The sequence below is a fragment of the Atractosteus spatula genome, chromosome 6, assembly GCF_055471065.1.
Source record: "Atractosteus spatula isolate fAtrSpa1 chromosome 6, fAtrSpa1.hap1, whole genome shotgun sequence".
Classification (NCBI taxonomy): Eukaryota; Metazoa; Chordata; class Actinopteri; order Semionotiformes; family Lepisosteidae; genus Atractosteus; species Atractosteus spatula.
The window spans coordinates 17930456-17945828 of record NC_142711.1 but is presented as its reverse complement, the minus strand read 5'-3'; the positions used below and the strand labels follow the sequence as shown (position 1 = coordinate 17945828).

Below are 15373 nucleotides of genomic sequence, written 5' to 3'. Positions count from 1 at the left end.
CATTTACTGATGCATTTACAACCTGTGGTTGTAATGTATGTAAAATCACCGTGATTGTAAGATCTTTGGTTTTAAGTTTCTAAGGCACGTGTTTTCCTTTCCTTTCCCTACCGTGACTCGCTGTTGCCAAACGTTTAACTGTGGGATACCATCGCGACAAGCCCTCCGCAGCATGTCATGATAGGGACCCATTGTACAGTATATCGCATGTATATCGAGGCAGTGTATATCACGACTGGCGCCTTGCTTCCATGCAACCCTGGTAGCGCTGTCGCAACAAAGGTCTCATATCCGGACATGCTATACCCAGATAGGACGTGTAGCGATATATGGACATTGTGTCCCGACAAGGGGTCAGCATATCCTGTCAGGGTATGTCCTATCGCAACATATGGACTCCATGTCGCGACATGAGCGCAGGGCACTTTTGTCGGGGTATTTCAAATCGCGATATGCGGGCTCAATGTCGCGACATGAGGGCGGGGCACTTTTGTCGGGGTAAGTCATATCGCGATATGCGGGCTCCATGTCGTGACATGGTGCGGGGGTGTTTTGTCGAGGTATGTCATATCGTGATATATGGACTTAATGTCGCGAGTGGCGCCATGACAGTGGTGGGCCAGTCGCAATGGGTATCGCGATGTGATGGTGATGCCCGCACTCCTATCGTGACATGCTATCGGAGTCGTGACCTCGCTGTGGATGCCATGGCGTTCTTTGTCGGCTATTCACTTTTGAAGCACACAGCACACACAGTACACACCGAACTTCCGCTGTGGCGCTTTACCCACTCAGAGTGTCGTTTCTCACTTTTCACCCAATCGCGGCCCGAACTGTTCGGGGCTTTAGCCAATCACGGGACTGAGAGCTGTTCAAGCCAGCAGCGCCAGGTGGATCGCCTTGTTTACTGTAAATGAGAATCTATTTTTAAAATGCTTTACTTATTTGCACTATAACTACAGTACTAGGCTTATTTTTAAACGTCTTTATTGATTCACAATGTCCCATACTCTTCGAAATAAATACATTTTTTATTTGCAATATAACTGTCTCCGCTGCTTTCTGTAACGAATACATGGTATTTGAACAATTTGAATCGTTTATTTAAGGTAGGGGAGACACCTTCTGCTTTGTGCTTCAATCATTAATAGACATGTACAGTTTATTTTCATTATATTGTTATGCTCGTGCTTTTAAATTAGGTTTTTAATGTTAAATTATATCGATCTTGAAACTAATACTAAAATGTGAATATGGGCTCTCGTGTTGTACCAGCGGTAATTTGGAAACTGGCGTCTCTTCACCAATGAAAGAAGTACACAAGCCATACATTTTCGAGAACATGGTTAAAAATGAAAAGAAAACATCTAACCCAATGTTGTAACATAGTAACTCCTCCCTAAATGTAAGACTGTTTATTCGCGTAAAGCCTGCAAAGTCTGTGCTCAACTGATGAAAAGATCACAACTGAAAGATCTGGTGGTCGTGACTTTGCCGTTTTGCCAGGAAAAGAAGGCGCTATATTGAAATATATTGAAACATCCACCCCACCTGACCAGATATAGTCGGAAAACAAATTGCCCCCATTGTTTTAATCACAATCGGGAGTTCAAGTACCGAGTTCGTTGGTACCCGTAAACTTCCTTGTAGACAGTCACGTGATTACCCGACCAAACAAGGCGCTATATCTCGGTAAAGCAGCACAAACGCTACTTACAGCGACACAAACCGGCACAAACGCAGCACTAACGATTGCGGTGAGTTTCGACGTTTGTGCTGTTCGACGGGCGGGTGGGCAACTTCGTGGAGCAGGACGTGCAAACATGTCTGGGTCATTACATTGCAGACTGCAGAAGACTCGACTTCACCTGAGGATCTAACACAGGGGCTCATACCTGTGTCTTCAGAGGGCAGGTGTGCCTTCACGCTGTATTCTACACCAACGACTGGCCGGAAACACAAAGATAACCGGAGTGTGAGCTCATCGCTTCATGTTTGCGCAAAGACCCCTTTAAATACAAACACGCGGATAATGACAGTTTATTAAAGAATCCAGATGTATGTTCACTTCTGTTATGTGAAAATAAAAGTTTCCAATATTGCCACGGTCCGCTGGTGTGAGACGGTGGACTTTCCAGTCTTGCTTCTCGGATGTGTTATTTACTACCTGCGACAACCTTGTACGTAGTGCCCTTAATAACATACAAACAATGAAAAAAATAGCACAAAGGCTACTTTCAACTGCACAAACCGGCACAGACGAATGAGGTGGGTATCATTGTGCTGTCTGTACGGGGGGGGGGGGGGGGCAACTTCACGGAGCTCAAGGCAAACCCTGCATGGTACTTTTAATACAATATTTCGGACGGATTTTGAATCTTGCGTTTTACGTTGTGTTCATTGTATTTTGCAATCAATTATTAACTTCAGAGTAATTAACTTCAAAATACTGAGTAATCTAAAAGCAAGCATAAGAAATACTTTGAACTTGTTCAATACTTTGAACAAGTGAAAATGAGCTCTGGCAGCGTTTCTTTAGCTGAAGACAATGTCCTCATATGAGAGACCTTTGCAAACTAGCTGTCATTTGAACGGGAATTTGCCGACTCTTAGACAGTGACGAGATTATCGCCATATTCAATTCCAAGTCCCGACGCCTGCGTCTGGTCTAGAAGACCAAAACCTCACAACAGAGGCAGGCACTGATTGTTTTTTGTGTGTGTCCGCCGTGGCGCAGTAGCTTTCAGCAGCCTAGGTAACTGTTGCTTAACCTCTGTGTGTGTGTGAGAGAGAGACAGTATGTATCATAAGGTTCCGCTAATTCTGCTGATTATAGCGATCGAGGATTGCATTGTAAATTGGAGGGTGAGCACGAAGAGGTTCTAAAAGTTCCCCTGTAAACACATGACAAGATTTGGAATGCATGACTAACATTAAGATAATATTGACGGATAGATGCGAGTGTGCATTTTACAGATAACTATTCAGATCGCCTCTAAATGCCCTGCAGTCCTTTTAAGTGAACGACGTTTACAGAGCTAAAATACATCCAAAGTATGTATTTGATGCTTTTATTAGCACACTATCTTGCAATTAAAGGTACGATGAATTGGCACTGTAATACGACTATAACAATTGAGTGTTAAGTCTTGTGGGAAGTCACGAATTTCCCAGTTACGTGTCTTTTGGCATCGAAAATAGAAAACTGTCGCATTTTCGGGGTCGGCGCGGACGGACACAGAGATTCATACAGTTGTTGAATGAAACACGTGCTTTTATTTTTCGGCACAGGCAGCACAGCACCCCCGCGCCCCTGCGCTAGCAGAGAGAGTGAGCGAGCAGGTAGTTCCACAGCGATAGGGTGGCAATTGGGTACAAGTATAAAAGGGGTGCGAAGCCAGGGAACTATTTACAAGAATGCGGGCGATCTCACCAAACTGTACGCCCGTTTTGCAGTGGGTCAGCTTTGCTGGTCAGCGGCTTTCTTAGTACCCCAGCCGAGCGCTCTTCGGCCGCAGCGCCAGGCGAATGGCTACAGTACTAATTTCGTGGGTTTCATACAAGTTTAGAAGCATCATGAAGAATCAAACAAGGTCTTCAGAACTGAATATTTTAACACCTTTGCAGTTTTTATTCTCATGGCGCCTCACTCGATATTACCCTTGGGGCGATGCATTTACTGATGCATTTACAACCTGTGGTTGTAATGTATGTAAAATCACCGTGATTTTAAGGTCTTTGGTTTTAAGTTTCTAAGGCACGTGTTTTCCTTTCCTTTCCCTACCGTGACACGCTGTTGCCAAACGTTTAACTGTGGGATACCATCGCGACAAGCCCTCCGCAGCATGTCATGATAGGGACCCATTGTACAGTATATCGCATGTATATCGAGGCAGTGTATATCACGACTGGCGCCTTGCTTCCATGCAACCCTGGTAGCGCTGTCGCAACAAAGGTCTCATATCCGGACATGCTATACCCAGATAGGACGTGTAGCGATTTATGGACATTGTGTCCCGACAAGGGGTCAGCATATCCTGTCAGGGTATGTCCTATCGCAACATATGGACTCCATGTCGCGACATGAGCGCAGGGCACTTTTGTCGGGGTATTTCAAATCGGGGTATGTCATATCGCGATATGCGGGCTTTATGTCGCGATATTGGCTCTCGGCACTTTTGTCGGGGTATGTCATATCACGATATACGGGCTTCATGTCGCGACATGGGGGCGGGGCAGTTTTGTCGGGGTAAGTCATATCGCAATATGCGGGCTCCATGTCGTGACATGGTGCGGGGGTGTTTTGTCGAGGTATGTCATATCGTGATATATGGACTTAATGTCGCGAGTGGCGCCATGACAGTGGTGGGCCAGTCGCAATGGGTATCGCGATGTGATCGTGACGCCCGCTCTCCTATCGTGACATGCTATCGGAGTCGTGACCTCGCTGTGGATGCCATGACGTTCTTTGTCGGCTATTCACTTTTGACCTCATTGCGACTTCTCTTAGAATGATCAGTAATTGGAAACCAATGCATGTGTTACTGTGTATCCAGCGTGCTCATACAGCACACACAGTACACACGGAACTTCCGCTGTGGCGCTTTACCCACTCAGAGTGTCGATTCTCACTTTTCACCCAATCGCGGCCCGAACTTTTCGGGGCTTTAGCCAATTACGGGACTGAGAGCTGTTCAAGACAGCAGCGGCAGGTGGATCGCCTTGTTTACTGTAAATGAGAATCTATTTTTAAAATGCTTTACGTATTTGCACTATAACTACATCATCTTATTTTTAAACGTCTTTATTGATTCACAATGTCCCATACTCTTCGAAATAAACACATTTTTTATTTGCAATATAACTGTCTCCGCTGCTTTCTGTAACGAATACATGGTATTTGAACAATTTGAATCGTTTATTTAAGGTAGGGGAGACACCTTCTGCTTTGTGCTTCAATCATTAATAGACATGTACAGTTTATTTTCATTATATTGTTATGCTCGTGCTTTTAAATTAGGTTTTTAATGTTAAATTATATCGATCTTGAAACTAATACTAAAATGTGAATATGGGCTCTCGTGTTGTACCAGCGGTAATTTGGAAACTGGCGTCTCTTCACCAATGAAAGGAGTACACAAGCCATACATTTTCGAGAACATGGTTAAAAATGAAAAGAAAACATCTAACCTAATGTTCTAACATAGTAACTCCTCCCTAAATGTAAGACTGTTTATTCGCGTAAAGGCTGCAAAGTCTGTGCTCAACTGATGAAAAGATCACAACTGAAAGATCTGGTGGTCGTGACTTTGCCATTTTGCCAGGAAAAGAAGGCGCTATCTTGAAATATATTGAAACATCCACCCCACCTGACCAGATATAGTCGGAAAACAAATTGCCCCCATTGTTTTAATCACAATCAGGAGTTCAAGTACCGAGTTTGTTGGTACCCGTAAACTTCCTTGTAGACAGTCACGTGATTAGCCGACCAAACAAGGCGCTATATCTCGGTAAAGCAGCACAAACGCTACTTACAGCGACACAAACCGGCACAAACGCAGCACTAACGATTGCGGTGAGTTTCGACGTTTGTGCTGTTCGACGGGCGGGTGGGCAACTTCGTGGAGCAGGACGTGCAAACATGTCTGGGTCATTACATTGCAGACTGCAGAAGACTCGACTTCACCTGAGGATCTAACACAGGTGCCCATACCTGTGTCTTCAGAGGGCAGGTGTGCCTTCACGCTGTATTCTACACCAACGACTGGCCGGAAACACAAAGATAAAAGGAGTGTGAGCTCATCGCTTCATGTTTGCGCAAAGACCCCATTAAATACAAACACGCGGATAATGACAGTTTATTAAAGAATCCAGATGTATGTTCACTTCTGTTATGTGAAAATAAAAGTTTCCAATATTGCCACGGTCCGCTGCTGTGAGACGGTGGACTTTCCAGTCTTGCTTCTGGGATGTGTTATTTACTGCCTGCGACAACCTTGTACGTAGTGCCCTTAAAAACATACAAACAAAAAAAAAAACAGCACAAAGGCTACTTTCAACCGCACAAACCGGCACAGACGAATGAGGTGGGTTTCATTGTGCTGTCTGTAGGGTGGGGGGGGGGGGGGGGCAACTTCACGGAGCTCAAGGCAATCCCTGCATGGTACTTTTAATACAATATTTCGGACGGATTTTGAATCTTGCGTTTTACGTTGTGTTCATTGTATTTTGCAATCAGTTATTAACTTCAGAGTAATTAACTTCAAAATACTGAGTAATCTAAAAGCAAGCATAAGAAATACTTAGAACTGTTACAAGCAACAAGTGAAAATGAGCTCTGGCAGCGTTTCTTTAGCTGAAGACAATGTCCTCATATGAGAGACCATTGCAAACTAGCTGTCATTTGAACGGGAATTTGCCGACTCTTAGACAGTGACGAGCTTGTCGCCATATTCAATTCCAAGTCCCGACGCCTGCGTCTGGTCTAGAAGACCAAAACCTCACAACAGAGGCAGGCACTGATTGTTTTTTGTGTGTGTCCGCCGTGGCACAGTAGCGTTCAGCAGCCTAGGTAATTGTTGCTTAACCTCTGTGTGTGTGAGAGAGAGACAGTATGTATCATAAGGTTCCGCTAATTCTGCTGATTATACCGATCGAGGATTGCATTGTAAATTGGAGGGTGAGCACGAAGAGGTTCTAAAAGTTCGCCTGTAAACACACGACAAGATTTGGAATGCATGACTAACATTAAGATAATATTGACGGATAGATGCGAGTGTGCATTTTACAGATAACTATTCAGATCGTCTCTTAATGCCCTGCAGTCTTTTTAAGTGAACGACGTTTACAGAGCTAAAATACATCCAAAGAATGTATTTGACGCATTTATTAGCACATCTTGCAATTAAAGGTACGATGAATTGGCACTGTAATGCGACTATAACAATTGAGTGTTAAGTCTTGTGGGAAGTCACGAATTTCCCAGTTAGGTGTCTTTTGGCATCGAAAATTGAAAACTGTCGCATTTTCGGGGTCGGCGCGGACGGACACAGAGATTCATACAGTTGTTGAATGAAACACGTGCTTTTATTTTTCGGCACAGGCAGCACAGCACCCCCGCGCCCCTGCGCTAGCAGAGAGAGTGAGCGAGCAGGTAGTTCCACAGCGATAGGGTGGCAATTGGGTACAAGTATAAAAGGGGTGCGAAGCCAGGGAACTATTTACAAGAATGCGGGCGATCTCACCAAACTGTACGCCCGTTTTGCAGTGGGTCAGCTTTGCTGGTCAGCGGCTTTCCTAGTACCCCAGCCGGGCGCTCTTCGGCCGCAGCGCCAGGCGAATGGCTACAGTACTAATTTCGTGGGTTTCATACAAGTTTAGAAGCATCATGAAGAATCAAACAAGATCTTCAGAACTGAATATTTTAATACCTTTGCAGTTTTTATTCTCATGGCGCCTCACTCGATATTACCCTTGGGGCCATGCATTTATTGATGCATTTACAACCTGTGGTTGTAATGTATGTAAAATCACCGTGATGGTAAGATCTTTGGTTTTAAGTTTCTAAGGCACGTTTTCCTTTTCTTTCCCTACCGTGACACGCTGTTGCCAAACGCTTAACTGTGGGATACCATCGCGACAAACCCTCCGCAGCATGTCGTGATAGGGACCCCATGTATATCACATGTATATCGAGGCAGTGTATATCACGACTGGCGCCATGCTTCCATGCAACCCTGGTAGCCTGTTGCAACAAAGGTCTCATATCCGGTCATGATATACCCAGATAGGACGTGTAGCGATATATGGACTTTCTGTCGTGACATGGGGTCAGCATATCCTGTCAGGGTATGTCCTATCGCAACATATGGACTCCATGTCACGACATGAGGGCAGGGCACTTTTGTCGGGGTATGTCATATTGTGATATGCGGGCTCTATGTCGTGACATGGTGCGGGGGTGGTTTGTTGAGGTATGTTATATGGACTTAATGTCGTGAGTGGCGCTATGACAGTGGTGGGCCAGTCGCAATGGGTATCGCGATGTGATCGTGATGCCCACACTCCTATCATGACATGCTATCGGAGTCGTGACCTCGCTGTGGATGCCATGACGTTCTTTGTCTGCTATTCACTTTTGACCTCATTGCGAGTTCTCTAAGAATGATCAGTAATTGGAAACCAATGCATGTGTTACTGTGTATCCAGCGTGCTCCGAACACTGACACAGTTACAAAGTGCACAGCTGCTGAAGTCACACTCCCACTGTTCACACTCCCTGCCCCCTTGGTTGTTAGTATATATTTCATCTCAGGATCTCATACATGGCTGGGAAGCTTGATCCACACCCCCACCACTCTTTGTGTAAAGAAGTGCCTCTGTTCTCTGTTTGAAATGGGTCATTCAGACAAATAGAAATTGAATGATAATTTATACATATTAAGATCACCTTGTTGCACTAGTCTGCCCTGCTTTAAAAGTAATTTCTAAGACATTTGTAAGATAATGATAATAAGATTAATTATTTTTAAAAGGTAATAAGATTCAAACCATCAGGAGGAAGAGAGTCAGACAGTGCCACTTGTCTGTCCACTGTATCATTACAGGCCTGTGTGGGCTTGAATTCCACATAGTCCCTTTGGCATCTATTCTGAATGATGGGTTTTTAAATGTCTAACTTATTATTATTATGGGCTGTGGGAGCCCATCAGATAAGAGTTTCACTTATCACTTTATTCACAGTCAGACAAAAGGAAACTGATAGAACTCTTTGCTGTGGACAACTACTGTATGAACCTCCCCTAAATCTCTAAATGGTCAGATTTCACTGAATGACAGCTAGTTTCACCTATCAGAGCGCTCCTTTCACATTGAGCGTTAGATCCCTCTCACTCATTCTTTTTTTCTGTGGTTATTATTTGGATTCAGGTCCAGATACGTGACAAGAGTTTTTGCAGCTACTTAGTAAGAACTTAGTAAGGGTTTTTGATACTTTGTGATTTAACAAGGTTTTACATTTACGATATGAGGTTTTTACTGTAAAAATTGCAAATAAGCAGTTTGTGATCTTTGAAAAGAGTGCATCTTTTTAATGTATAATCAGGAAAATAATCTTATAAAAATGAAGGAAAAGTTCTTTTGTTTCTTACGATCTATAGTTTGTGGTGCTGTCTTTCAATTTTCCTGCAAAAGTTGATTAAATCTACAAGTGAAGCTCTATATGCTTTCATTTATGAACTCAATGCTGGGTCATACATTTGTTTTTGTTTTTTTAAATAGTGATTTTAGTCTCAACAGAGCCTACAGTCCCGATTGTGCTGGGAGTCCTGTCTGTGATTGTGGTGGTTGTTTCTGCTGCACTGTGCTACTGGAAACATTTGAGAGACAAGAACAAAGAAGGTAAGAGTCTACAGTATTTTTTAGTGCATCCCTAATCGATAAGAGGATCTCATCCAGATGTTTCTTGGAAGAAGCCAGGACATCGGCTTCAATGACTGGCTCAGCAACACTGTCCCACACTCCCACCACCGTTTGTGTAAAGAAGCGCTACCTGATCACAGTTTTAAATGCTCTTCCACACAGTGTCCACTTCTGTCCTTTGCTTGAGTTTTCACTGTTGAAAACAGAAGAATCCCTGGGTTGAGGGCTGAAGCTTGAGAATTTTGATCTCTCGTATCCGGTCCCCACTAGTCTTCTCAGTTCAACACCAGATATGTCCTGTTTCTTAGGAACCTCAGTGTAGAACATTCCTTTAAACTCTGACGTTCTCAGCACTGATCAGCAACATTATTAAAAAAATATGCAATATTCTAAATTAGGGACGGTAGAACGCTGGCCTGTGATTACTTCTCCTCTCTCTCACTGTGCCTCCTGTCCTGTTGCGTACGTTTATTACAGATTGATTCCCTCTTGTCTCCTCTCTCTCGCTGTGTTAAGGTCCTCACAGTGATGTTGTGTACGCTGACGTACAGCTCAGCTCCTCCCAGCCCCGGACTCCGGGGTCAGCTCCCAGCCCCAAGCCGGTGAGTCACTGTCTCTGTCCGACTGCTGTCCCGACTGGTAACCGACTGTCCTGCTCTCAGAGCTCGGTTTGACACTCCCTGACCTCTGCCATTGATGGGTTGAGGGAGCCCAGTCTCCTCTGGAACAGTGGGGCTGAGACTGAGAAGGGGTTTGATCCAGGCAGAGAAAGGTTGAACCCAGGGGCCTGTTTCACACTCATTGGTGAAACAAGGACACAGGGTCACAATCAGAAACCAAAGGGGAATTAGTTTAGGATTAGTTTAAGATTTGCTCAGCTACAAAAAGCTATAAATAATAATTGCTTACACTTATATAGGTTTTTCTAGACACTCCACTCAAAGCGCTGTACAGGTAATGGGGACTCCCCTCCACCACCACCAATGTGCAGACCCACATGGATGATGCGACGGCAGCCATATTGCGCCAGTACATTCACCACACACCAGCTCCCAGTGGGGAGGAGAGCAGAGTAATGAAGCCAGTTCATAGATGGGGATTATTAGGAGGCCATGCTTGGTAAGGGCCAATGGGAAATTTGGCCAGTAGACTGGGGTTACACCCCTGCTCTTTTCAAGAAGCACCTTGGGATTTTTAATGACCACAGAGAGTCAGGACCTCGGTTTTACATCTCATCCAAAGGACAGCGCCTGTTTACAGTATAGTGTCCCCATCACTATACTGGGGCATTAGGACCCACATGGACAGCAGGGTGAGTGCCCCTGCTGGCCCCACCAACACCTCTTCCAGCTGCAACCTTAGTTTTTCGCAGGAGGTCTCCCATCCAGGTACTGACCAGGCTTATAGCTGCTGAGCTTCAGTGGGTTTCCAGTTGTGAGTTGCAGAGCGATATGGCTACTGGCTTAATAAGCAGGATGGGTCAAATGGCCTCCTCTCATTTGCAGACAGTGCAATTAGTCTCCTGCTCTTTCTCCACGGACATGCCTGGTTATCGTTGACTGATGGAGCTCTAGTCCAGTCTTATCTTCCAGTCTCTGACAGGCCATAGTTGACGATCATGTGCTCATACTTCAGCTCCTGTGCTCAGTGTCTCACCCTGACTCTCTCTCGGCAGGATGCTGACGAGCCCTGTGTCTATGCTGTCATTAACACTTAATCTCCTGCCTCGCCCCACCTCATGGGGGTCCGGAAGATGACACTCTTCCTGGATCACTGAAGGTCAAAGGTCAAGGTCAGCATCTCCTGGTGCAGCACACCGGGTGTGGTCTCATGTCAAACTGCAGAGGACTCTGGGAGCCGGCGTGAGATCATATTGAGTGCCGTCCGCCAGCGAGGGGCCCAGTGGAAAATAGTCAGACTGGACAAGTGGTCGCCGCAGTCCCATTATTCCTAAAATGTGTGTCCTAAGCTTGGCCAAAGATCACAGTCGTTGAGTTTGAAACGCCGCTGCAACAGGAATGGTTCCCAGTGCACCACCCGTTCCAGAAACTGCAGGTCACTTTCAGACATTGTGGTAGACGTGCGCCTCTGGATTTTCTGTTTTCTCTGCAGCAGTGTGAGTCTAAAGCAGTAGTGCTTGAATTAGAGCATGGTAGTTTATCCACTACTTGTGACTTCTGTCAACATCCTTTCATTATTCTGCTTAAATAGCCACAGAGGCTGGAAACAGTAGTGGGACAGTAGTGCTGTTGTAATATAATAACCTTCGCCCTCCTCTTCCTCATCCCCTGCCCCACACTGACTGAGGCTCTGTGTCCAGTAAGGCTCCTGCTACATCACCATCGTCAAGCCATGATCTACTGCATGACATGGTCCACTCAGGGGCCCTTATTCATTAAAGAGAGATATCTGGGTTCCTTCGCCTTCCTCCTCCTCGCTCCCAGCACACAGACCCCTCTCCCTCCTCCAGCCGCCTGTTCCTGCTTCACCTCTCAGAAACTCTGATGCACTGGGAGCCTTATCTACCTGTGCTCAAGCACCGACTGACTGACGGGTGAACACTTGTGTACCTGTGAGGACAGGGGAGGGGAACAGGGCTGGAGGTATTCATGGCCGGGGAGCAGGAAACCAGGCCCTGACTGGAGCAGAGTGCTCAGGGTGCCGAGAGCTGACATTGTCCACCACTGTCCTCCTCCAGCTGCTTGTTCCTGCTCCATTGCTCAGCAGCACTAACGCACTGGTGACCCTGAATACTGTACCTGTGCTCACGTAGGGATTGATCGTTGAGCACTTGTGCACCTGTGAGGTGAGGTTGCACACACATGGGATGGGTTTTTTTCAGCTGTGAAACGAATGAATTCCTCTTGTTTCACACGTCTCACATGAATGGTTTGTGTACCAGCTGCAGAGATCTGCAGGCACTGCTTTGCACATTCATTGTGCCTGACATTTACATTTCGTGTGGACACAATCAAAATGATCTAGTGATTTGCAAAGCATGCAGCAAAGAGAAGATGCATCTTTTGAGGAACAGGAGTTTTAAGCAATGACTCCTGTTCTATGAAAACCTGTGTGGTGTGGCAATATCTGTACAGGGGGAGAGGAAAGAGATGAGAGAGACACAGAGGAAGAAGAAGGGGGTTGTCTCGAGCTGTGCTCTCAGGTTGTGATCAGGGGAGAGCTGTATTAGAGTAAACGAGAGTGAGACAGAGAGAGGAAGAGCAGGGTTATCTCGAGCTGAGCTCTCAAGTTGCAGTCAGGGTCTGGCAGGACGAAGTCTGTGAGCCACGCTCTAGGGATGTGGTCAGGCGCAAAGGTGTGTCAGACTGAACGGTTCCTGGTTTCGCCCAGGCCAGAGGTATAGTCGTGGATCGACCAGTTGCTATAAGAGCTCTATGAAGCCGTAAGTGCCGCGTTCACCAGCTTCACTGAGCTGTGATTGTCCGCCCTTGCCCCGCTAGCAGAGTGTGCGCTATTATCGCTACATAGACTGAATGAGAATCCAGCAGATCTTATTTACTCTTTCTTACACACAGCAGCTCTCAGTGTCGCTGCTGTCGCTACACAGACTGTAAAAGCGTGTCGATCGCTCTCTGTGTCCTTTTAAGACCACCGGCGTGAATCCCAGTTACCGCTGTCTTCTCTTCACACACAATGAGAAAGCCGATCACCTCCCTGATGGTCTAGTGGTTAGGATTCGGCGCTCTCACTGCCGCCGCCCGGGTTCCGTTCCTGGTCAGGGAATGGTCTTCATTTTGTTTTGTTTTTTAAATCCGCTTAGGAGCAATGAACTTGAACAAAATGCACCTAATATTTTAATCCTGTTGAAACCTTTGTAACAGAGTGAATGAATGAATTTGTTTCTGTGTTTTTCACGCAGATTTCACGAGAACAGGGTAAGAACGTGAATAAAAATACATTCGTGTGGCAGTCTCTAATCTACAGAAGCTGCTGTTTTGTTCCGGAAGTAATTTGTTTACAGTTCCTAAAACGAAAATAAAGGTCATAACTCAGATTCTACCGAGATTTGAACTCGGATCGCTGGATTCAGAGTCCAGAGTGCTAACCATTACACCATAGAACCAAGACTTAAGCAGTTAAGCTACAGGTTCCCACTATGATCATCTGCGTGTTCAACCTGTCTCCGTGAGACTCCGGTGTCTGTGTGACGTCGATGCTCCGCTGTAGCCGCTGTGCATCTGAGCCCCACAAACGGTTCCGTCCGCTTTCAGTCTCACAGACACGTCCGCACTCCCGCTTAACAATCACCGATCAATAACCATCGGGCTCCAGACACTCCGCTCCTGCGCTCTGAGTCATTTGTGAGAGGAAAGAGCGCTCAAGTAGTTGCGTTGAAACACACTCTTTAGGTGCGCCAGTGGTGTAGTGGTATCATGCAAGATTCCCATTCTTGCGACCCGGGTTCGAATCCCGGCTGGCACATAAAACCGTGGTTTCCTTTAAACCTTCGCAAAGCAACGCAAAATATTGTTATTTTAATAACAATGGATTACGAATGCAGTTTATCGCAAGACTCTGGTGGACGGACACAGAGCCCTATCCAGCAGCTCTAGACGGTGCTCGGGGAAGCGCTTAGTCTGTTTCAGCACAGGGAGCGAGTATGAGCTCAGGCCGGCTCGGTTACTGTCGGACTGACCAGCAGCTTCACAGGATTGTTACTGTTGGTCCGATACGCTGCTTCCATCTCACTAAAAACTCACACTGGAGAGCTCGGTTTTGGAACGGGCTCACCTGAGAGGCAGAAAAGGACCGTTTGACTCCAGTCCTTGTATCTAAATACAAGAAAAAAATCTGTTTTACACACAAATATCAGCAGCAGCATGTGAGCTCATAAAGAAAACTGTTTACTTGTGGTCGGATTCTCACATGTGAGGTCTTCCCTTGTGCTCCTGCGTCAATTGTATCAATAAAGCGTCACTTTCCGTGGGGATCGGTCTCTCAGACACGTCCGGACTCGCTGTCAACCCTCACCCTGCGGTGCTGAGAGAACGAGCTCCTAAAATCTGAAAGCGAAAATAAACCACGGAAAAATAATCCCTCAAACACCTTCGAGTCTCAATATGCAAAACAAAGTCTATGTACCAAACAGATCTTATTTTCACTTTCTTACACAGAGCAGCTCTCAGTGTCGCTGCTGTCGCTACACAGACTGTAAAAGTGTGTCGATCGCTCTCTGTGTCCTATTAAGATCACCGGCGCGAATCCCAGTTACCACTGTCTTCTGTTCACACACAGTGAGAGACCCGACCGTCTCCCTGGTGGTCTAGTGGTTAGGATTCGGCGCTCTCACCGCCGCGGCCCGGGTTCGATTCCCGGTCAGGGAAGAGTCTCCTTTTCCTCCCTTTGTTATCATCACAGCCTCCCTGGAGATAAAATCGAACACATTTTGAAACCTTTGGAAAGCCAATGTTGCTGTGCCAATTTGTGGATTAGGTTTGCACACTTTACCGATAGATAATACTTTCTTACTTTCGGTACTGCCTATACGGCAATGAAGTGTGGGGTCCCCTCACAGACCGGGCGTACACTCAATGGGACAAACACCCAACAGAAACTCTGCACATGACGATCTGTAGAAAAATCCTTTACTTTTATTTTATGTTTTGCTCCATGTTAATTTAATTATTTTTATTTGCTTTAGCAACACCGATTGTACCCATCGGTCATGCTAATAAAGCACCTTGAATAAAATTGAATTAAAAGCGTTTCGCGCAGGCTAGTAACTGACTAGTAACTAGTAGTTAAACCCTCGCTACCAGGCTGCTGCACGCCTGACTTGTACATATCTGTGAAAACCCTCCAATGTGTTTTTCTATTTTTTTAGGAAATAAACTGTTAAAAGGGAGTCCTGTGTGAGCTCCTCCTGCACGCACCGGAGACTGCACACGATCAACTGTCAATCTGACAGAACTGGGAGGGATCCGCTGACGTC

At 45.8% G+C, this 15373-nt stretch overlaps 2 protein-coding genes and 3 non-coding genes across 5 annotated transcripts in view; 2 read left to right on the top strand and 3 right to left on the bottom strand.

The window, feature by feature from the left end:
• Positions 1–15373, bottom strand: part of LOC148832356 (hepatic and glial cell adhesion molecule-like) — a 118561-nt gene that overhangs the window by 74544 nt on the left and 28644 nt on the right. The gene's annotated exons all lie outside the window — the stretch shown is intronic.
• The window catches only part of LOC148832357 (uncharacterized), a 49280-nt gene that overhangs the window by 17041 nt on the left and 16866 nt on the right, over positions 1–15373 (bottom strand). The window contains exons 3-4 of the mRNA XM_088919033.1: positions 15315–15334; positions 13559–13602 (exon numbers count right to left, since the gene is read on the bottom strand). Coding sequence (XP_088775159.1) covers positions 13559–13602; positions 15315–15334 — 64 coding nt within the window. The remainder of the gene's footprint in view (positions 1–13558; positions 13603–15314; positions 15335–15373) is intronic.
• trnaq-cug (transfer RNA glutamine (anticodon CUG)) lies at positions 13433–13504 on the bottom strand. Its single transcript has one exon. It is a non-coding gene; the product is annotated as a tRNA-Gln (tRNA).
• trnag-ccc (transfer RNA glycine (anticodon CCC)) lies at positions 13793–13863 on the top strand. The gene has a single exon. It is a non-coding gene; the product is annotated as a tRNA-Gly (tRNA).
• On the top strand, positions 14694–14765 carry trnae-cuc (transfer RNA glutamic acid (anticodon CUC)). Its single transcript has one exon. It is a non-coding gene; the product is annotated as a tRNA-Glu (tRNA).